This window comes from Schistocerca piceifrons, chromosome 6 (genome assembly GCF_021461385.2).
Source record: "Schistocerca piceifrons isolate TAMUIC-IGC-003096 chromosome 6, iqSchPice1.1, whole genome shotgun sequence".
NCBI classification, from domain to species: domain Eukaryota; kingdom Metazoa; phylum Arthropoda; class Insecta; order Orthoptera; family Acrididae; genus Schistocerca; species Schistocerca piceifrons.
The window spans coordinates 30,288,766-30,312,994 of NC_060143.1; the positions used below are offsets into that span (position 1 = coordinate 30,288,766).

Genomic DNA, 24,229 nt, shown 5'->3' on the forward strand with positions numbered 1-24,229 from the left:
GTTGCTGAGTTGTTCATTGGCCAAGTTCACAGCTTTTTGCACAGCCTCTGTATTCTCACCTTTGAGGAGTACAGTTGTCTCATCAGCAAATATTATTGTTTTGCGTGCATCAACATTCAGGCTCAAGTCATTAATATGCAGAAGGAAAAGTAGGGGTCTCAATACTGAGCCCTGCGGAACACCTTGCTTTACAGTTTTATTACTTGATAGTATTTTGGTTATTGAGTTGCTTTGTCTATTAGTGTATTTCATGCTGACTCTCTGCATCTGATTGGTTAAGAAAGTAGCAATCCAATTGTTTGCAATTTCTCTGATACCATAGTCCATCAGTTTTTTGTACATTATTTTTTCAAAAACTATAGAAAAACAGGTTGAGATTGAGATAGGCCTGTAGTTATTCATATCTTTATTATCACTGTTTTTGAAGACAGGAATTGCTTGAGAAAGTTTCAGAGCTTCAGGGAAAATACCTGCCGGGAAAGAACAGTCACGGAGGTGAGTTAATGGTTCAGCAATTTTGTGTACACAATTTTTGATAACAGCTGCTGGGATACCATCAATTCCAGCTGAATATGAATTTTTTAACTCTCTGAGGGCTTTTGCAATATCACTTTCAGTGACTTTGGTAATGAAAATTGACTCTGCGCATGTGTGATATTTTTGATTTGCTGGTTGGTAGTTTGTGTTAGGATTATTTTTGACCAATTTTTCAGGTATGCTCGTAAAGAAATTGTTGAAAGAGTTCACTACAAGTTCGGGATTAGATATAGATTCATTGTTGAGTTTGATTTCTATGTTCGTGTGTGTAGCTTTCATTTCCCCTCTTTCCCTTTTTATGATATTCCACATTGCTTTTACTTTATTGCTGGATTTGTCAATGTACTCATCATTTTGCATCCTTTTTGCTTATCTTATCACTCTTCTTAGGATACATGTGTAGTTTTTACAGTATTCTGTTAGTTGGGGGGAGTTACTTTGCTTACATAACATGTGGAGTATTCTTTTATGTTTGCAAGTGATTTTTATAGCTGGTGTAATCCAAGTTCTGTTTCTCTTATTATTGTCGTTTATTCTTACTGGTTTTTGTGGAAAGGTCTTTTCAAAGTGGTGGATCATTTTGTCAAGAAATATGTTGAATTTCATGTTGACATCACTGGCTGTGTATGTCTCTGTCCACTTTTCTTTACTAAGGAGAGCATTTAGCTTGTTCAAGTTATTTTGAGTGAAAAACCTTTGTAAAGTTTTCGGTGGGATTGGGTTTGAGGTATCTTTGCTAACAATGGCCTTTAGAATGACAGCTCGGTGATCGCTGAATCTGGCATTGTATACTTCTAGAGTTGGGTTAAGTTTAATTCTATTTGCAAAAATTTGCTCTAGAGCTGTCTTGGATGTGGGTGTTATTCTAGTGGGCTCATTTACAAGGCCATGCAGATTATAAGTTTTTGTAATGTTAATCAATGTCTCCCTGTTTCTGTGGTGGGTGAGAAAGTCTATATTAAAGCCACCACATATAGTCACATCCTGCTTCTACTGACTTATTTTGGATGGAAACAAGTCCATTTCTAACAGAAAATCATTAATACTACTGGAGGAGGAACAGTAAATTGTAGCTAAAATTAGATTTAGATCTGTAAGCTTTATGGCTGCACATTCAAAGATCTTGTCTGTTCCTATTTCCTTTAGGGTAGGAAGTGGGCTATATTCAATGTGTCGTTTTATGAAGATGGCAGCCCCACCATGTCCATCATTTGATCTGGAGTAGTGTTCACATAATTTGAAGTTTGGTAGTGAGATTAACTTAACTGCATCAGTGCAGAGCCAGTGCTCTGCTAGGCATTCTACTGAGATATAAATGAGTTCACTGGCCAGCAAAATTCTTAAGTCATCAGTTTTGTTGACCAAGAATTGGACATTGTGATAACAGATTTTCAGGTCTGAGTGGGGTTTACTCAGGAGGCTCAAAGTCATATTTACTGTGTCACTGAACTTTAGTTTAAATCGTGCTGTATTCCAGGTATGTTGACTTCCGAGCAATTGTGCTGGTTCTGTTGGTCATCCTTGGCAGCCTGCTCATCTTCCAGGTAGGCCTGAAAAGTATCCACATGCACTTCACAATGCTGAGGCATCACATTGTCGTTTTGGAGGGCTGTCTCGCTGTTGTTCACCATCACATTATTGATCCTTTCAAGTTTATGACCATTTTGAGGGGTCAGGGGGTTTGTGTTTCGTCTCTGTGACTTCGTGACTCATTTGTCTAGTGTAGTTTGCACAGTATGGCCACTATTACTCTTTTTGTTTCTCATCTTGTTTGTCTTTATCCAGTTGCTTGTAAGCATCTGTTTATGGTTTCTGACTTTTGGTTTCTTATTGTCCCCGATAGTTGTCAGGAAGGCCAGTCTATTGCAAATAATCTCCTTGCCACATTTGTTTAGGTGGAAACCATGTGTTGTGAAGTGATTTCTGGCTAGTCATTCTATTTCAAAGTTCACAGCAATTCTTTTTTTTGTATGCATGTTTTGCTAAATTCAGTGCTTGTATCAGGTGGAGGTTTGCAGTATTAATTTTATTATTTAAATTATGAACATCATATCTCCTGGGTATAGGATGCATAATGATACTCATTTTGTGACTTAGAGCGAGTATTGGTTCCAAAGGTTCTACCACATGTTTCATCATTAGATGGAGAGGTTTGTCTATGTCGTTAGAACCCTCTATTACAATCAAAGTATCACATGTACTGAAGCTTCTTGTCAAATTTTGTGCATTTTTTACCACCTCTTTTAGTGGGGCACCAGGTTTTACTATGCTTTTTACCTGGTATGAGGGCCCTAGTTTGTCTTGCAGTATTTGAGCACAGTATCTTCAATGACTGTCGCTTAATATTAGTACATTCATTTTTTCCGAGATTTTCCTGCTATGTAACATTCTGGAATTTCTTTCATTTTTGTCCTGCATGTATATTGGTGCTTGAGAAATTATGTTCATTGGCGGATTACTCATACACTCTGTGGCGGATTGTTCACTTTGGGTTAATTTTTGCGTAAGATCTTGTGCAACGTTACACTGTAAATTGACCTTGCTAGCATCTTGCACCAGGCGGTTATCAGAAGTTACACTTTTAAAATCACTTTCTGGATCCATTTCATGTAGGCCTACCCTCACATTAGCTTTGTTTTCCATGGCAGTTTGTTTACATGCAGATTGTACAAGGCTACGATCACACATGATGCTAGACAGCACACGATTTCTGAGCACTGCATTCCGAGCATGATTTATGGCTTGACTATTTCTTGTACTAAGCTGTCCCGTCAAATGCCAGTTTTGTTACTGATATTTATGTTCGGGGTGCAGATAACAAGTTCATTGTTCGTGAGTTTATTGGTTACTGTCAATCCAAGTGCATTACACTTCACTAATAGTTCATGGTACTTCACCAGTAGGCTTTCATGCTTGAGACTGAGGTCCATTATTTCTTGTTTCAATGACGGAATTATGTGATCCTGCATTTTTAGAGTATTGTTTACTTTGGTTTCCTTAGCTAGTATGATGCACTGGCGGCATGTCCACTGTTCTTCACTGTTAAAGTATTTCCGGTTAACTTTGACACATTCTTCGTGGTACCAGTAATTACAGTTGATACACAGAATTCCTCCTATAACCCTTTTTGAACATATTTTGCACTTATGCGCCATCTTGCCTATCAGGTCAGCACTACATAAGTACTACTCAGTTCCAGGATACTAGATTATGTGTATAGTGGTTCAAGTATAAGTCCGGTGTGCTAACATGGCACAACTTCAGTTGGGGGTACCATATGGTAAAATCTATCACATAACTAAAAGTTCTTTATGACAATTTAAGTTCAAGTCCAGTTGAGAATACCATGTAGTGTGTTTAAACACACAGCCAAGTTCACTATTGATTTGGTTCAACTCACGGTTGAGCATAATACACTCCTAGAAATGGAAAAAAGAACACATTGACACCGGTGTGTCAGACCCACCATACTTGCTCCGGACACTGCGAGAGGGCTGTACGAGCAATGATCACACGCACGGGACAGCGGACACACCAGGAACCACGGTGTTGGCCGTCGAATGGCGCTAGCTGCGCAGCATTTGTGCACCGCCGCCGTCAGTGTCAGCCAGTTTGCCGTGGCATACGGAGCTCCATCGCAGTCTTTAACACTGGTAGCATGCCGCGACAGCGTGGACGTGAACCGTATGTGCAGTTGACGGACTTCGAGCAAGGGCATATAGTGGGCATGCGGGAGGCCGGGTGGACATACCGCCGAATTGCTCAACACGTGGGGCGTGAGGTCTCCACAGTACATCGATGTTGTCGCCAGTGGTCGGCGGAAGGTGCACGTGCCCGCCGACCTGGGACCGGACCGCAGCGTCGCACGGATGCACGCCAAGACCGTAGGATCCTACGCAGTGCCGTAGGGGACCGCACCGCCACTTCCCAGCAAATTAGGGACACTGTTGCTCCTGGGGTATCGGCGAGGACCATTCGCAACCGTCTCCATGAAGCTGGGCTACGTCCCGCATACCGTTAGGCCGTCTTCCGCTCACGCCCCAACATCGTGCAGCCCGCCTCCAGTGGTGTCGCGACAGGCGTGAATGGAGGGACGAATGGAGACGTGTCGTCTTCAGCGATGAGAGTCGCTTCTGCCTTGGTGCCAATGATGATCGTATGCGTGTTTGGCACCGTGCAGGTGAGCGCCACAATCAGGACTGCATACGACCGAGGCACACAGGGCCAACACCCGGCATCATGGTGTGGGGAGCGATCTCCTGCACTGGCCGTACACCACTGGTGATCGTCGAGGGGACACTGAATAGCGCACAGTACATCCAAACCGTCATCGAACCCATCGTTCTACCATTCCTAGACCGGCAAGGGAACTTGCTGTTCCAACAGGACAATGCACGTCCGCATGTATCCCGTGCCACCCAACGTGCTCTAGAAGGTGTAAGTCAACTACCCTGGCCAGCAAGATCTCCGGATCTGTCCCCTATTAAGCATGTTTGGGACTGGATGAAGCGTCGTCTCACGCGGTCTGCACGTCCAGCAAGAACGCTGGTCCAACTGAGGCGCCAGGTGGAAATGGCATGGCAAGCCGTTCCACAGGACTACATCCAGCATCTCTACGATCGTCTCCATGGGAGAATAGCAGCCTGCATTGCTGCGAAAGGTGGATATACACCGTACTAGTGCTGACATTGTGCATGCTCTGTTGCCTGTGTCTATGTGCCTGTGGTTCTGTCAGTGTGATCATGTGATGTATCTGACCCCAGGAATGTGTCAATAAAGTTTCCCCTTCCTGGGACAATGAATTCACGGTGTTCTTATTTCAATTTCCAGGAGTGTATACAACATCAATGAAACAACGTATAATTACAACCTCTACGGTAAATGTCCGTAGAACATGTCATGGGTATGGTACGCAATGCCATAGTAGTCTTGTACCTGTTAGTATCATTCAAGAATCACCCCCTCCCCCCTCCCCCCCCCCCCCCCCCCCCCAAACTCATAGTTGGTTACATAAATAACAAAAAATCAGCCGAACGGGTAGCCGCCTGGTCTCAGGCGCCTTGTCACGGTTCATGTGGCTCCCCCGTCAGAGGTTCGAGTCCTCCCTAGGGCATGGATGTGTGTGTTGTCCGTAGTGTAAGTTAGATTAAGTACTGTGTAGGGTAAGGGACCAATGACCTCAACAGTTTGCTCCCATAAGACATTACCATAAATTTCCAAATTCCAAAACATCAAAGAAAAAGTGCAATAGCACTAAGATATTTACAAGTGGGATATGGTTCGGTTGAAGCACTTAAAAACTGGAATTTCCACACAAATAAATGTTGATCATTACATGTTTCAATAAGTCACTATATGGTTGTAACACTTGATGCACATAAAGCACAAGACAAATTCAGTATAGAGTCTCCCATCTGGAGTAAAATGTTTCAAAACTTAGTATATACCTCACCATGTTTTCAGAAAAGTAACAAAATAACTCCCATCTCTCATTAGATTTTCAGAAACAGTAATGAAACAGTTATACATCTCATGTGTATAGTCTGGTACAATAAGTAGTTCAAATCATATTGTCACGTAGAAGACGGTGTAATTAGATGAGCGACGAACACCAACTTCACTTAACGAAAGTTTATTCAGCACTTGCACATACAAGAGCGCGGAGCGAACTGCCTCCAGCCAAAACACATACAGTACATATACAGCTACAGAACGTTCCAGTGCAATGACGCTTGACATTTGTGGATACTTCTAGAATGTACTTGAACCAAATATAGAAATTAAAATTGTACCGTCCAGGTGAGTTTCGAACTCACGACCCTCCATGCAACAGTTCAGTATCATAACCAGTACACCATGGTGCTACTCAGCTTCATCTGTGACATTGCTCCTTCCTTAAGAGAACAGTGTCTCGGTGTTATGTCCTCCTAGTCCGGGAACAAGTCATCGGTCCTGCATGCTCCAATTACCAATGACTGATGCTCGCCATGCCAGTGGTCATCTTAGAACTTTTTTTGCCGCTACGCTCCTCATCAGCTTTCCGCTTGTTGCCTGTCGCTGGAGCTTCGAATTTACCCTGGGTTGCAGAATCCTTGTAGGGCTTCATTTGAAGGACGTTGACTGTATCTTTGATCTTTCGTCGTCATACGTTCGGGTTCGAAATCTTCAACTTCATAAGTGACATCAGAAAACTGTCTTACAACCTTATAAGGTCCAAAGTAGCGGCTGAGGAGCTTCTCAGAGAGACTAATCTTCCAAGCAGGAGTGAAGATTCAGACGAGGTCACCAGGCTGGTAAACAACAGGGTGGTGGCTCGCGTCATACCTTCAGCGATCATTTTCTTGACCTACTTCATCACGTCATAAGCATAAATCCCGTGGTGTCTCATTTGGCGGTGTTGTAGGCAAACATCACGAAAGATAGCACCTCATCCCAGTTGCTCTGCACAACATTGACAAACATTGATAGCATCTCGGCCAAGGTCTTATAAGGCGTTCAGTAAGCCCATTAGTGTGCGGATGGTAGGTAGTTGTCATGTGATGAGTAATATTACACTGATGGTTTATCTCTGTCATAAGGTTTGATTGAAAAACTTTCCCTCGGTGCCTTGGGGCACCATGTTTTAATGCAATGTCTTCCATGATGAATTTGGCTACCTCGAATGCTTCACTTTTCACAGCTTTTGTAATGGTATAGCGTGTCAATAATCCATCTATTGCCTCTAGCAGACGTTGGAAATCATTTGAGGAGGTCAATCCCAACACGCTGGAAAGGTGTTTCAGCTGGTGGAATTGGTATGAGTTGGCCAGGTGGTTTCTGAGGAACTGCCTTTCTCCTCTGGCACTATCAACAGTGCGAGACATAGTGATGGACACTCCTAAATAAACCTGGCCAGAAAAATCTCTTGCAGATAATATCATATGTCTTAATAAATCCTAAATGTCTAGCCTCAGGTGTGTCATGGAATTTCTGCAGAACATCTAAGTGCATGTGTTTAGGGATCACTGGTAGCCACCTCTTTCCAACGGATCAAAGTTTTTCTTGCAAAGTAATCCATTAACTACCTTAAATTGTCCTTTGACATACTCTGACCAATTTAGGGCAAGCATAATATGAGATATCTTGGCGTCCTTCTTCTGCTCAGCAGAGAGATCGTGGAGTGCAGCGAGACAGTCACTATGTTCATCAAAGTCTTGATCGTCTAGCACAGTGTTTCTTGAGAGACAGTCGGCATCTTGGTCTTTCTTCCACTTTTGTACACTATGGTAATGTCATACTCTTGAAGATGCAGTGCTCACCTGGCAAGTCGTCCTGTTGGATCCTTAAGACCTGTCAGCCAACAAAGTGAATGATGTTCTGTCACAACTGTGAATGGCCTTCCTTGAAATTTGCACATGGCCCACATCACAACAAGACATTCTCTTTCTATAGTTGAGTAGTTTCTCTTGGCTTTTGTAAGTGTCCCAGAAGCATCCTATACCCACTGGCATCTGTGTGTAGTTCCGTAGGTCCTCTCTCATCTTACAGGCCAAGTCATTCATCAGAACTTTTCGCAGCACATTGAAAGACTCTTGTTGAGCACCGCCCCAGATAAATTTAGCATCAGCTTTTAACCACTCTTGGAGTGGCCTGGCTTCGATACAAAAGTCTTTGATAAAATGACGGTAATAAGATTATTATCCGAGGAGTGTCCTCTCCAGCGGCTAGCTTGCGGTGATGGTGACCTACATCATCCTCTACCCACCCTTCTTGTTCACGGAGTTGGCGTCAGCTAACATCGGTCTATTGTCTTATAGCACGCGCATCAACAATTATCCGCTGCCTTTCTCGACAATAGTGCACCAAATGTCCAGGTTGTCTGCAGTGGAAACATAGCGGGTGGTCATCCTCAATCCTCCAGACGTCAGTCTTCCTCGGTGCCCAAACAGGTTTTTCGTGCATCATTGTAGGAACATAACTTCACTTGGGTCTCGACTTTTTCACCGTTTTAAAGGGAAAGGAAGGACAAGAGATTGGGTTCAATATCTGTTCCACTTCCTCTCTTATTACCTCTTGAAGTGTCTCAGTTTTTTGCTCGGCATGCAATCCTAGTGCCTTCTGAACTTCCTCTCTCACCGTCTGATGACGAATGCTTGTGAAATCAGTTGCTTCCTCCATCACAGATGTTAATATGACATTTGGAAGCTGTTCAAATTTCTAGCGTGTAATTCTTTTCTGATGCATTGTCTCGATATACTGGCACCATTTTATGAAGTAGTCTGCTGTCGAAACCTCCTTCAGAAGTAGGACTTGATACATGTCCTCAGCAACACCCTTCATGAGATGTGCAACCTTATCTTCCTTCTTCATTCTAGGATACACTATTTTACACAGCTCCAAGATGACTTGAATGTAGGATGCTGTAGTTTCTCCTGAACGCTGTGCCCTGCACTTTAATTTATCTTCAGTGTTACACTTCCATTGTTGTGTGTCGCCGAAATACTTGCGCAGTTCCACCTGGAATGCTTTCCAACTTGTCAACTTCTCCTCATTGTTCTCATGCCATTGCTTGGTAGTGCCGACCAAGTAGACAAATACGTTAGCCAAACACACGGTGTCATCCCATTTGTTAAATCTGGCTATACGCTCATATACCTTCAGCCACTTGTTTGGATCTTGGCCATTGTCACCAGAGAACTCGGAAGGATGTCTCATGTGGTGACACACCGTTACTGTCATCGTAACGTCCTCTTCTTCTTCAGTCTCTGGTAGATTGCGATCTGTTGAATATGGCTCGAACTCGGATTTCTCGCCACGTAAACGGCGGCTCTATCGTGGACTGATGGTAGCCACTGTGTCATTCATAATGTGCGCTGTCACAAGATCCAATGCCCAGCGTCTCCACCAGAATAATGTCATGTAGAAGGCGGTGTAATTAGATGAATGACAAACACCAACTTCACTTAACTAAGATTTATTCAGCACTTGCACATACAAGAGCACAGAGTTAACTGCCTCCGGCCAGAACACACACGGTATATATACAGCTACAGAACATTCCAGTACCATGGTGCTTGACATTTGTGGATACTTCTTTAATGTACTAAACCTGACTATAGAAATTAAAACTGTACAGTCCAGGTGAGTTTTGAACTCACGACCTTCCATGCAACAGTTTATTATAATAACCACTACACCACGGTGCTACTCAGCTTTTTGTGCGACAATATAGCGTTTTGAGCACTGAATACATCAACCATCAAGTGTTCAGATGTTTCATACTGACCTGCCTTATATGGTTCAGTTTAAGTATAAAAAATTTCATAAGTTCAGAAGTGAACCGTTTTCACTTCTCATTACCTTGCAACAGTGTTCAAGTATGTAGTGGTGTATAAGTACAGTTGTTAATTCACTAACAACATTCTCTAGTTTACTTCGTGTTTTCACGTGTCACGTTCCTCACATTAGTTACCAACAAGATGCTTAATCACTTTTCTTCTTCTTCTTCTTCTTCTTCTTTTTCTCTGCATTTTCAGCCATGTGCTGCATCAACCATCTGCTTCCATCGCCTTCTATCTCTCCCAATCGCTCTCCATGCTGCGAAAATTCCTAATGCTGAGATGTCCTTCTCTATGTCATCTTTCCACCTTGTATGAGGTCACCCAAATGGTCTTGTTGCCTGGAGAGTTCTTTCAAATGCTTCCTTGGTGATTCTGTTGTTTTCCATTCTAGCAACTTGTCCAGCCCATTGCAGTCTCCTCTTTTTGATTTCTGGATGATAATGGATGCTTCATCAACTGATAATTTTAATTGTTCTTTCAAATTCTCCATACACCATTCTCCAACACAGGTCCCCAGATTTTTCTCATTACTTTTCTTTTGAAAACATTCAGTTTTTCTCTTTCATTCTTTGTAAGCATTCAGCTTTCTGAACCATACTGTACTATGGGGCAGATGATAGTGTTGTATATCTTCATCTGTGTGGTGATTGACAAAGCTTTACCTTTGAGTGGGTTGCTTAGTGAGCACAGACATCTTGACCCTGAGGTTATTCTTTCCATTATGTCCATTGTTATGATATTTTTACTGTTGAAACATGATCCAAGGTATTTAAACTGAAGAAATTTTCTCAATTTAGGATGTTGATCAATTTCAAAGTAAGGATATGGGTTTATGACTAGACCTATTTCCATATATTCTGTTTTCTCTTGGTTAATCAAAAGCCCCATTTTGCTGGCACTGTGCCTGAGAGATCTGTACATGTCTTTCAGTTCTTCTTCAGTTTCACTCAGCAACACTATATCATCTGCATAAGCCAGGAGTTTTACTTCACTGTGTTTGAATCAGAGACCATTGTATAGATGTAAATTACTCTCCTGAACCACTTTCTCTAATGCAAGGTTGAAGATGACACATGAAAGAGCGTCTCCTTATCATAAGCCTGTTTTAATTGGAAAGGTGGGGGATATGGATCCTTTGAACTTCACTGCAGACTGGGAGCCATCCAAGCACTGTTGTATCATCCTAATGATTTTACTGAGTATACTAAAGTCTTGTAATGTGTTGTAGAGACTACTTCTGTGGCTGTTGTCAAAGGTTCACTGGAAGTCAATGAAGAGGCAGTGGATGTTTTTGTTAAATACCCACTATGTCTCAAAGATCTGTCATATAGTAAACAAATTATCAGTTCTGGAACAGTTTGTTCGAAATCCAACCTGGTAAACTTGAATAGTGTTTTCTGCATAAGGTTTAAGTTTTTCCTGAATGATCATTGACAGGATTTTGTATGTTATGTTCAGCAAACTGATTCCTCTGTAATTTCCACATTCCATTCTGTTTCCTTTCTTGTGTATGGGACAAATTATTGCAGTTTTCCAATCTTCAGGCAGTGTTTCAGTTTTCCACATCATTGTGATAAGGTTATAAATTTCTTTGTGTAGTTTGCTTCCACCCTCTTTTAACGTCTCTACTGATATCTGATCCTCGCCTGGTGGTGGATCACTTCCTGTTATGTGATTTTACATTTTCATTATTAATGCTGTCACTCTCAGACATTGTGTAACTTTTCAGTGTACGATTACTGACATATTGCCTAATTACAAAAGGTGTCACAGTTCACATAGCATCAATCTTTTTGCATAAATATGACTGAGTATTTACTTGCATCTGTTACTCCAAATAAAAAACAACTTGCATTACAAACCTTGCTGACTATGCGTGTTTTTCATAAACTTTCTCCACAGTAAGAAAAAAAAGGTTCCCTAACCAGTCCCTACCTAACATCATTCTCCTCTTTACATCAATAATAGATCAATACTTCATTAAATGCATCAAATATCTCCTCATTGTATCAACATAGTAACTTCACCTCATTTACTCATAACATCACCTCATTATTCCACTAAATAAATACTCCATAATAATAAACACCTAAGAAAAATCACCTGCTTCAGCTTGCACAATAGATCAACCTCACAAAATAACATCACATAGCAGCAGACCTCACAACTGGTATTGCTTTTCCTCTAACGATAGAAACAGACATTACGCTATTTACATGTTTTATTATTTTACTGAATGTAATCATTGCATTGCTTACACAACTCATTACTGTATAGAATCATGATGTTTCAACTTAAGGGTCAGAAAGGTAACACTCCCTACATTACTTTCATTACTTTCAAATACACTTCACTAGGCAACTGTACTTTCACTTGTTACTTTACACAAACACGTTGAAAATTTTTTGTGACACTAAATATCTCAGGCATACTCTTCTACTAATAACTACGAGGGTTGTTTCAAAAGTAAGGTTCCCAACTCTGTACCCTTACCGTGCATGGTGCAATGCGAAATCTGGAAAGACCACCTTGTTCGCTGGATCCCCCACCACTGATTCCAACAACCAATATGGCTTTGCAATGGTCGGTACCAGCCTGACAGCCATAAGCGATGGAGCCCGTCATCACCGTCACCCCCAGGTGTGAAATTCGTGTGGTCATCTGATTTTTGCATGCAAGAAAGTTATCACCAGTAGAAATTCATCGGCAATTGAGTGATGTGTATGGGGAAACATGTATAAGTATTCAAAACATCCGCAAATGGTGTAGGGAGTTTGCCAATGACTGTACGGATGCTCACGACGAACAACGAAGTGGGAGGCTGTCAATCTCCAACAAAGTTGTGGCGAAATTTGAGCAAATCCTGCTCAAAGATTGGCTAATCACCATCCGGCAACTGGCTGCTCAAATTTCTGAGGCTTCTGAAGCTTCAATTGACAGGGTATTGAATGAAAAGCTAGGCTACCACAAGGTGTGTGCACACTTGGTGCCGCACATACTTCCAGAAGTCCACAAGCAGCAGCGCGTCGAGTGTGCTCGGAAGTTCTAGAGTGAATGTGACGAGACTAAGGAAGACTTCCTTGATTCCATAGTTATGGGGGAGATGAATCGTGGCGCCATTACGTTACTCCGGAAACAAAACAACAATCGCGCCAATGGAAACACACCGGATCACCACCATCAAAGAAGTTTAAGTAGCAGCTGTCAGCAGGAAAAATCATGGCATTGGTGTTTTGGGACCAGCTTTGTGTACTGCTCATTTATTTTATGCCTAGAGGGACCACCATAAACTCGACAGGTTATTGCGAGACCTTCAAAAAGCTCAGATGGGCAATCCAAATTCATCATAGAGGAAAACTCAGCAAAGGCATAAGACTGCACCATGACAATGCCCATCCGCACGTGTTGCAACAAACAAAGGAGTTAATCGACAAATTTGGCAGGGACGCAATTGACCACCCCCCTTACAGCCCCAATTTGGCTCCCAGTGATTTCCATCTGTTTCTAAAATTGAAGGACCACCTAGGCAGTCTATGATTCCAGACAGACGAGGAGTTGCAAGAAGAAGTTTCCAAGTTTCTCAACGGGTTGGCAGTGGACTTCTTTGATGTAGGAATGCAGAAGTAGATTACTTGACAGAAAAAATGCATAGAAACAAAATGGGGACTATGTGGAAAAATAGCTTAAAGATCAACGTTTCCAATGGTGTAATCGTTTTTTCGAATAAAAAATTCCTTGTGTCTAAAAAACATGTGGAAACCTTATTTTTGAAACAACCCTCATATATATATATCCCATATACTTCCTCAAAATTTACAAAAAATTGTGTATACACTGTGTAATAATCTCATTACTCCTGCAGCTATACAACCTTTTGCACTTACATGTTTACTGGCTACTCAGGGTGTTCAACATTATTTTATATACTTGTACATTTTGTAAAATTCCATTACCTTACCTTTTTGGTATTATCGATAAACTTTTTTACTGTTTCACTACAAACAGAAAATCATCCTCCTGCATTACTTTTGTACTCAGAAAATAATCAAATAGATGTTAACTCTCTGAATTTTACATAATCAGTGTTGTATAGGTTTTATGTTTCTGTTTATTGTCAAAAAATGGCTGTTCACCAATGTTTCCAACAACCAAGAGGGTTTCAGTTTAACCTATCAACTCTACTACCATTACCTCTCACATGTGTGTGTGTGTGTGTGGGGGGGGGGGGGGGTCTAGTTATTATTTGTCCACTATCCACATCTATTTTCAAAATTCCTATCACCATTTATGTTCCAAGAATTTCTATTCTCCTAAAACTGTTAGTCTCCATGGTTTGGTCCTACTTCCCAATAATTTCTAAAGTTATTTGGAGTCCTGTCATTCCTTCCCAAGATGTTGTTATTATGTCCTTGGTTTAAATTGTCATTGTTATTTGTATTTCTATTATGATTCGGATTACTTCAGTTTGGCCTCCTGAAATCAGCACTATGTTGGCCAAACTTGTTGTATGATCTGTACAACTTTTCTACATATTTTAGGAACTGGTCTTCAGAATCATCTGGGCCATAAGCTAACTTCATTTGAATTCTCTCTGTTAGCCTTCTCTTAAGTGCATCTGTTTGAGTTAATTCATCAAAAGGTTGGTCTAAGTGTGCAAGTTTCATGATCTGATCTTTTGCAAAACTCTTCCATATCCCCTTTCTGCTCCCTGTACATCGGACCATTTAAAAACTCACTCTTCATTCTTGCCTCTTCAGTGTCAGACCAAAACTTTTTCAAGAAACATTTTCCAAATTCATCTATGGATAACTTGCTACAGTCAGGTTGGTTGGCCCATGACATGGCTTCCCCTTCTAATGATATTTTAACAAACTTAATTTTTGATTCATCACTCATACCAGAGAGAAAACTACCATGGCACTGCTGTATAAAATGAACTGGATAAAATGCTTGTCATTGAGGGACCAGTTTAGCAGCATAGTAGGATAGCTTGGGTGTCCTACATTACAGAATGTTTTTAGATAAGCTCCATCTTGTAATTGTGGTACTTGTTTTTTTGATAATAGTGACATCACTATGTGAGTCTGACACATTTGAGGCTGTTATCTCGGCTATCTTCTGAACTTTTTCATGTACATTTGAGGCAACACAGTGTATTTTTTCATTTAGCGTATTTATAAAGATTGCAGCTTATTTACTAGTGTCTCCAACAGCATCTTTACATCTGACTTCAACAGCACTTATCTCAGATCTGAGATCCTTGCCTACTTCCCCTATTTTTGTCTCTAAAGATTGTATTTTGAACTTTCTAGTCTCTGCCTCCCCTCTATTGTTTTTACTCGTTAATCTATAGCTTTCACATGAGAAAATGCACCAACTAAGTCTTTCTTAACATTAGAAATTTGCACATTAAGCTCTGGTCTAATGAGATTACTTTCTGAGACCACTGACTTTTCAAGTTTTTCAATAATTTTTTCAATTGATGACAGTTTTTTCGAGTTTTTCACTATTTTTTCAAGTTTTTCACTATTTTTTTTTCCATTGATGACATTAGTGCAGTAAAAATGTTTTGTAAATTTAACTGTTTGGGTTTTTCACTCAACATTGTTGTACTTGTTTCTCACAGTCTGGACTCGAATCTAACACACTGCTGTATAAAAATCCTGAGTCCCCACTGATTTCATTTAACTTTTTGGTTGACTGTTGTCTAATACATCCTGAAACATGTCTTTATAGACTATGTCCTGTTTAAATTCACTAGTTGCAGCTGTAGGTTTGGCTTATTTATTTCATGGTTCTTATCATGATCCATTTATTGTAAATTTGTTCGTAAATTATCAGTGCAAAAAAATGGTCAAAACGTTCACACAACACTGCACTGAGAAAATACAAAAATAAATGTTTTAATTGGTACTTGGTTTATTATTGTCCTGGATTGGGTAGGTGGCGTCAACTTTAGTAATAATGCTTCAACATTTTATAACCATGTATGTCCATAGTGTTGCGTCATTCCAAAACTTCTCCACATGTACTATTTCAAATTGTATTTGGTTTAAGATCATACCACTTTGCAACACAATTTTATGCTTTTTGGTCACCTGAAACATAAACACTGTCAAAAATCCAAATGTACAAGTATCCTGATCACAGTGGCACCACTTTGATGACCTCCTTTGTTATGCACAATTGGATGACCATTAATTGTAATAAATGTTCATGGAGTAAAAATATTGGCCAAATCTAGTGGTAGTTTTAAAGAAAAAGTACTCACCCTGTCTATAAGGATCTCCTTCAATCCGTTGCCTGAATTTCTTCTGTCTAGAACATGGATTCTCTTGTAGACCTGGAAAACCTATAGGTTGACGTGTTTCTTGAAATAATGTTGACGTGTTTCTTGAAAAAACATAGATGACAAACTGATTCGTATGCAATTTTCCTTTTCAATAGTCCTAGATGCCTTGCTGCCATCAATTACAATGGTCATTCAGCAAAATACATTCCATTTGTATGCAACTCCAGAAAAAACTTTACATCTCTTCTTCCTTCTTTCCTGCCAGACAACATGTAACCAAATTGCACCCAGTTAACATCATTCCAAAGTACATCAGTAAAGATATGGTCATACTAAGATTGAAACATAGAACATTAAATTGAAAATAATTTACAGAAAATGGAATTCACTCAATGGCATAATAGAACAATTATGATAATATATAAATCGTTTTGTAGTACAGTAATTTTATGAAATTTGTTTTTTAATTGCAGGGGTTAATTGTATTAGTATGACATATACTACTCTACAGTTGGAATTTAAAACATTTAAGATAAGATCGAAAAAAGGATAAGATCATAAATTTGCGAATATACATGGTCGAGACAGCTTATTGCATGTTACAAGATGTAGAAACATGCCTACCAGCTTTCATTTATGTTGCACCAATCCGTCTTGGTTTTGTGACTTCTTCTTCTTCTTCTTCTTCCTCTTTTTTTTCCCAATGTATTTCCAAAAACAGCTATCAAGGTGTTGCATTAATCACCTGCATAGGAAAGACTGTTGATTTAATGATGGGAACTTGTGTAAATTCCAGGAAGTCATATGTTGGTACCAATGTGTTTTCAAAAACTATCACTCATAATTTGCATATTTGACCCTACTGGAAACAGCTGCTCCAGAAGAAATGTTGCAAAAGGCCTATGATGCAATAGGGAAGTACAATATTTTGACCCAACTTCAGGTAACTGATTGCTACTTTTTGTGAAGTTCTTTCTTGCAGTACTGTTCTTCCATTATCAAACTGGAAACAACCTCAGATATAATTACTCAAGACAACACAGTGTGCTGTTACATAAGGCAGCGTGTTCAGTGTCACATTCTGTCACCTCTCCTCCAGTGTTGTTAAAAATCCACAAAGTAAAGAGCCCATTGAAGTGTTTGCTGTGTTTGAATGATTTTATGAGCTGCTGTTCATTCTCCAAACTCACATTTACAACTCAGTAATTACAGTACACACTTAAGAGGTAAGAGGAATAAGATAAAAAAATTCCATATTCTCTACTCTGAAAAAACATTCAGAATCAGTTTCAACTGTGTCTGACAAATATTTAATTATACTCACTTTCATCTGTGCCACATTTTCATTAACATGGCCCTTACCTGTTATAATATCCAACAATGCCATCTGATGCTAGTAGTAATTACTGAAAGCAGTTATGTCAACAGTAAGAAAAAATGTTTTTGAGGAATTAACACAAGTGAATACATTTAGCAGCCTCTAATAATTAAAACCTACACTATTCCATGGGATATAAATTTAAAATATTCAGTTTATCTCAGTACAGTACAGTTTTCAATGTCAGCACTCTGTTACATTTCTGGTTCTACTATTCAGTTCCAGTGTCACATGGTTATCATGTGTGCAGGACACAAAGGTGGTATTATTGTGGGCCATGAACATTGTGGCGTGCCTCAACGTAATGAGCTGGGGAAGTGACAATTCATCTTTGTAACAATTACACAAGGTGGGCATGTGATCCTAATCAAATTTTGGGTATGGCACCTATGGACTGGCTGTAATTCTTATTTTAAAAACTCATTGTAGTGCATAATGAGGCACTTAGACTTGCAACTCATGAAACACAGATGTGTTACGGATACAAGTGAAGCACCACGTCATGGTGGATAAAATGTGGTTAATATTTGGATTCTCCTGCAGAGATGGAGTGAACAGCCACATTGGTTGACCAGCATGTACTATGAACGTTTAAATTGCTGATTCTAAGGAAGTGGACTTTGTAGGCTTCTCTGTCTTTCTCGCAGAGAAAAATAAATCTTCTCATAGTGTATGATATCACAGCTCTCAAAATTTATGAGGCATGATTAATACTGGTAGTTTCTTATCTGTTCTAATCATCCAAGTGCTCTTTACATTAAATTACAAATGCACCCTGAGGTAAAGCTAATATGGGATATTCAGGACGCACTCCTTTATCTCTAAAAATAGGTTAAAGTGGTATCTTTCTGCCAGGTACTGGCACACACCTGATGAAAGTTAATGTGTATTGAAGGGTTCTTGAAAGAGGCCTTGCTTCAACTGATTGATTTGCTGTTAACTGTAAGTGTTAGAAAGAATATCATAAAGTCAAAAGATTTCACCTTAATTAAGCGATTAACATAAAGAATTAAAACATCAGATCTGATATCTCACCTTTTGGGACATGGAAAATTTGAAATGGAACATTAGGACTTCATATGACTGATAGCATGAATCGTTTGAAGACTTCTGTTTCTGCAGTAATGTATCTACAATCCAGTACAATTTCTTGTAAAAGATTTACTCTTTTCAGTTTTTCATTATAAGAAGTTAGTAATACAAATAAATTAATGCAAACAGCAAATTTCAAACAATGCAGCAGGGCATCACGGCTTGCATCACAATCAAAGGAAGATTATCTTACAATGCATTCTTACAATGTATTATGTGAATCAAATGATGGAAAATCCAGGATGGAATGTAACAATATAATAAAAAGGAAAGTTTCCACTCACCATACCGTGAATAATTTGAAACACTGGATTTAAATACCATCTTATAGAATGTGTAGTCAAATGTTTCTGTACACTGTCAACTTATTTAAGTTGATCTCACCATACCCCTTTGTCCATTGGTTTTGTTGTCTTGCTCATCTTATCTTCTAAGTGTTTTGCTCTTCTATTTATACTGAGTGATTGTACTTAAAGTGCAGCAACTCACAGTTGTCCAGTGTAGGTTATTGTTATCATGTGGCAGTGAAACTTGGTAGATATTATAATGGATTAATGTGGAACCAATCAGATAAAATTAGTTTCAATTTGGCCACCAGGTGCAAATCTGGTGCTGTGAAAGCAAGAAAGATGTATAGAAATGTTTCCATATCTAATGGATTAGGAGTAGTATTTGGTCAGAAAAGGTCAGACAAATGAGAAAGGCATAGTTTTGATTCTATAATTAATGCCACTTACACAATTAGTTCAATATGAGCACTGTAGACATCAACTAGATGCTGCATCCATAAAATTATGTGATCAGCAGTTATTCACAGCAGTTCTAATGGAATCTGAGAAATGTGTTCCTGTATACTGGTCTTTAGATCACGTAGAGCCTGAAAGTGTCCCTGATTAACATGTTCCCTTAGGGTAGATATCCTAAGAGTGAAGAGTCAAAGGGATTCAAATAAGGTGATCTTGCAGGCCATGTACATGGAAAACCTCTGGGGATAGCATATTTGTGGAAAGTTGCATTAAGCAGATCTTTTACTGGGCAAGTGACATGAGCTGTTTCCCCATTTTGCATGAAAACGGTGGTTTCCATGTAGTTGCATTCTTCCAAAGCAGGAATCACATGCTGTACAATGAGCTCTCGGTAATGTGCAGATGTCACTGTACATCTGACACCCTTCTGGGTGTATTCTTTTCAAAGAAGAACGGACCAAGAATAAAGATGCTTGTGAATCTGCACCACACAGACACGTTCGGTCACTGGAATGGCTCTTCATGCACAACATGTGGTTTTAACAGTACCTCAGATTTGGCATGTCTGTGTGTTTGGCTGCATCCTTTAATGTAAAATGTGCCTCATCGCTCCATAGAAATTGCCAGACTACATGAGCAAATTCAGAACATTGCTGTGGATTATGAGGTTCCAGTTGCTGCACCATCTGGATCTTGTATGGCTTTTCTTGAGTCATCAGTCTTTTCTGTCTGGTTTGAAGCAGCTGCCATGAATTCCTCTCCTGTGCCAACCTCTTCATCTCAGAGTAGCATTTGCAACACCCTGCCCTCAATTACTTGATGATATATTCTGATCTCTGTTTCCCTCAACAGATTTTACTCTCTACACCTCCCTTTAATACCATGGAAGTTATTTCCTGATGTCTTAACAGATGTTGTACCATCATGTGCCTTCTTCTTGTCAGTGTTTTCCCTATATTCCTTTCCTTACACAACTTTCTCGTTCCTTACCTTATCAGTCCACCTAATTTTCAACACTCTTCTTTAGCACCAAATCTCAAATGCTTCTGTTCTCTTCTGTTCTGGTTTTCCCCCAGTCAGTGTTTCACTACCATATAATGCTGTGCTCCAAACGTACATTCTCAGAAATTTCTTGCTCAAATTAAGGCCTATGTTTGATACTAGTAGACTTGTCTTGACCAGGAACGCCCTTTCTGCCAGTGCTAGTCTGCTTTTGATGTCCTCTTTGCTCTGCCCGTCATTTGTTATTTAGCTGCCTAGGTAGTAGAATTCATTGACTTCATGTACTTCATGACCATCAGTCTTGATGTTAAGTTTCTAATTGGTCTCATTTTCGTATAATTCTTCTTCACTTCCATTGAGGGTAGCAATGCCATCAGCAAATCTTATCATTAATATCCTTTCTGCCTGAATTTTAATTCTCCTCTGGAACCTTTCTTTTAGTCCCATCACTGCTTCTTCAATCTATAGATTGAACAATAGGGGTGAAGACTACATCCCTGTCTTATACCCTTTTTATTTTTTAATGAAAGCACTTTGTTCTTGATCTTCGACTCTTATTGTTCCATCTTGACTCTTGTATATATTCTGTATTAACCATCTTTCCCTGTAGCTAACCCTATTTTTCTCAGAATTTTGGACATCTCGCACCATTTGATATTGTCAAACACTTTTTCCAGGTCGGCAAATCCTATGAACATGTCTTTATTTTTCTTTTATCTTGCTGCTATTATCAACTTCAACATCAGAACTCCCTCTCTGATGCCTTTACCTTTCCTAAAGCCAAACTGATAGTCATGTAGCACATCCTCAATTCTCTTTTCAATTCTCCTGTGTATTATTCTTGTGGGCAGTGTGGATGCGTGAGCTGTTAAGCTGATTGTGCGATAATTCTAGCACTTTTGGCTCTTGCAATCTTTGGAATTGTGTGGATGATGTTTTTCTGAAACTCAGGTGGCATTGTCAGACATGTATAGTTTTCGGTGTAAAATAGACTGCAAAATGTTCTGTACTGTTGACCATGGGACGGACAATGCTTGTGACACTGCAGAAGCACTAGCCCCAGCCGAGGCTCATGCTGTATGGTCAGTTGCAACAACAGCAACCTCATCAATAACTTCCACTGGGATAGGATTCCTTCCTCTTCCAGGTGCCAAGCCAAGCTCACCTGTGTTTTTGAATATCATTATCATCTTCTTCAAACCATTTAATGACATTGGGCCTCTCTGCAGACCTTTCAGTCAGCAAAAGAATCTCAATGTAGCACTGTAATTGCTGGCAATCGTGTAAAACAATTTCACTGACAGTGCAAGGTCTGCCTTCTTGATAACTGTACTGTTTACTCACTTTATGGCTTGTAGAATGAATGTGTGGATGTCACACCATCATATAAACTGTGTATAGTGCCAAATTTGCACCTGTTGCACCTGGTGACCAAAATTGGAATTAATTTTTTTCCAACATAAATTAGTTTCACATAGCACATTAGAACATCTACCAAGTTTCACTGCCCTACAATAATTACAGCCCACACTGGACCTCTGTGAGTAGCTGCACTTTAATTATAGCCGTCTGATACATCAACCCTTGTCTTTGTGGGTCACCCTCATTTTCATTTTTTATTTTCTCTTGTCACTGCAACTCTTACTCTGTGCAGTCTAAACATTGGCAATGTAGCTAACTACTGTACACAAAGGTAGTCATTGTTATTTCATACCTGTAATTCATTTTTGTGCATTTCAGAACAATGGGGCACTTCTAACCATTCACATTTGTGCACACACTTATAAAACAAGAACTCCTGCTAACTCTTTCATAAAGATAGCAGATATAACAGTCTTGAGTGCTGCCTGTCTATTTGCTTCCTCTCTCTCTCTCTCTCTCTCTCGCACACACACACACACACACACACACACACACACACACACACACACACACACACAGTGAACTTCCTTCTAAATTACCAGTCATCCTACATAACTGGTACTAGCCAAGTTGTCACTATTGGGATTTGACTGCTTTCTATGCATCTTAAGACGTGCCCAGTGTATCTAGTTGAAAAATATTAATTTTCTGATTTTTTTAAATAAATCTCTGTCACGTGTCTCCTACGTTCAACATTTTAAAGAATGTAGCAACATTCTGTTGCTCCCTTATGTGTATAGCTTGTAAGTTTTTATTGTTTATGTACCATTACATTTTAAACATAACCCATCACTGATGAAAGGTATTTGAGTTTCTTTTGTGTCTTTTGTGTTCATTCTCGAAACAACTCTACAACCATAACCTGTGGTTCATTAAAAAAACTACCCCTTGTGTGCCTAATGATAGACAGTGGCATACATTTTTGAATGTACTATAAATATTTTTCATCTTTCAGGATGGCTGTCAGATCAAGCCTGGGATAATATCACTGAACTAGATAAATTAGGAGGATTTCATGGTGTTGCTGATTCCTTTGAGCAATATCCAAAAGACTGGCAAGTATGGTACACACAAAAGGAACCAGAAGACCAACCTCTGATAGGTAAATGAAGTTATATTACATTTTTATGGTGAGCAAGTCCACAATGAGTTCTGCCTTAGCCCAGCACTGCTAACTGAACTGTACATAGCCACTGACATTTTCATCGATTTTTCTTTTTTCAGTTTTTGAATATAACTACTCAAAGAGTTATAGCCATACATTAAACTATGCTGGGTGTAAACAAAATTATGAAATTAATTGGCTATTTGTTACAGGTGATTGGGAAGGTGTCTGTACAAAATTTCAGCGAATGCTATTCGTGCGTTCTTTAAGACCAGATCGCATGTCATTTTGTGTGTCAGCGTTTGTGGTGAACACCCTGGGTCAGCGGTTCGTGGAGCCACCTGTGCTTGATATAAAATCTGTTCTCGCTGACTCAACGCCAATGACACCTCTTATATTTGTGCTGTCACCAGGTGTTGATCCCACTGGATCTCTTATACAATTGGCAGAGTCAACAGGAATGTCTGCACGTTTTCAGAGTTTGTCACTTGGCCAAGGCCAAGCTCCAATAGCTACAAGGTTTGTAATATTACCTTGAAAAACACACACACACACACGCACACACACACACACGCAGAGAGAGAGAGAGAGAGAGAGAGAGAGAGAGAGAGAGAGAGAGAGAGAGAGAGAGAGAGAGAGGTGGGGTGGGGGGGGGGGGGGTGGATAAAGACGTAGATAGATGATAAGGAAGGATGATTCTTTCTGCTGGAAGAACAAGGAAAAAGTTTCAGGAGTGAAGACAAAGCAAAGAAATGTCTTTGTATAGGTACTCCAAATTTCATAACAACAGTAACTTGTTTTTGCTATTGTGATTATTATTTTATAATTTAACCATTTATTCCATTTAAAATTCAACACAACTAATTTCAAAGGAGTAAAAATGAATAAATATTTAAGACAGAATTGGAGCCTCTTTACCAGCTGCTGAAGCAAGATCAACTGTACTAACTCATCTTCATCCACATACAGGTTTCAAAATATAATTGTGACCACTTGCTTAAATTCTCTGTTATAATCAGATGTCTGCCATGCCTTATGTGAGCTCAGCACTACCAACTGTGTTACTTTGCAAGAAAATGGGTAGGCACAGTATTGTTATAGTTCTTCATTAAGTCAAATTCTGTAATTAATAGCTTCCGGCCTGCAGTCTCAGTGTCATACGAACAAACATAATGGATTAAATTGCCGTAAATAAAAAGTCAGCTGTTTGTTTCTCTAATATTCATAATTTACTCAAGATTCTTGTTCTGTATATTTCTCAGAGTTTTGAAAGTGTAACATAAGTGCCAACACTGCCAACACTGCACACATTTTCATAACAATTGTGTCTTGTAG

At 39.6% G+C, this 24,229-nt stretch overlaps 1 protein-coding gene across 1 annotated transcript in view; it reads left to right on the plus strand.

Annotated features, from left to right (window-relative positions):
• LOC124802831 (dynein axonemal heavy chain 2) overlaps positions 1 to 24,229 on the plus strand; it is a 1,031,222-nt gene that overhangs the window by 937,259 nt on the left and 69,734 nt on the right. Inside the window, 3 exon segments of the mRNA XM_047263843.1 lie at positions 16,950 to 16,996; positions 22,745 to 22,891; positions 23,107 to 23,413. Coding sequence (XP_047119799.1) covers positions 16,950 to 16,996; positions 22,745 to 22,891; positions 23,107 to 23,413 — 501 coding nt within the window.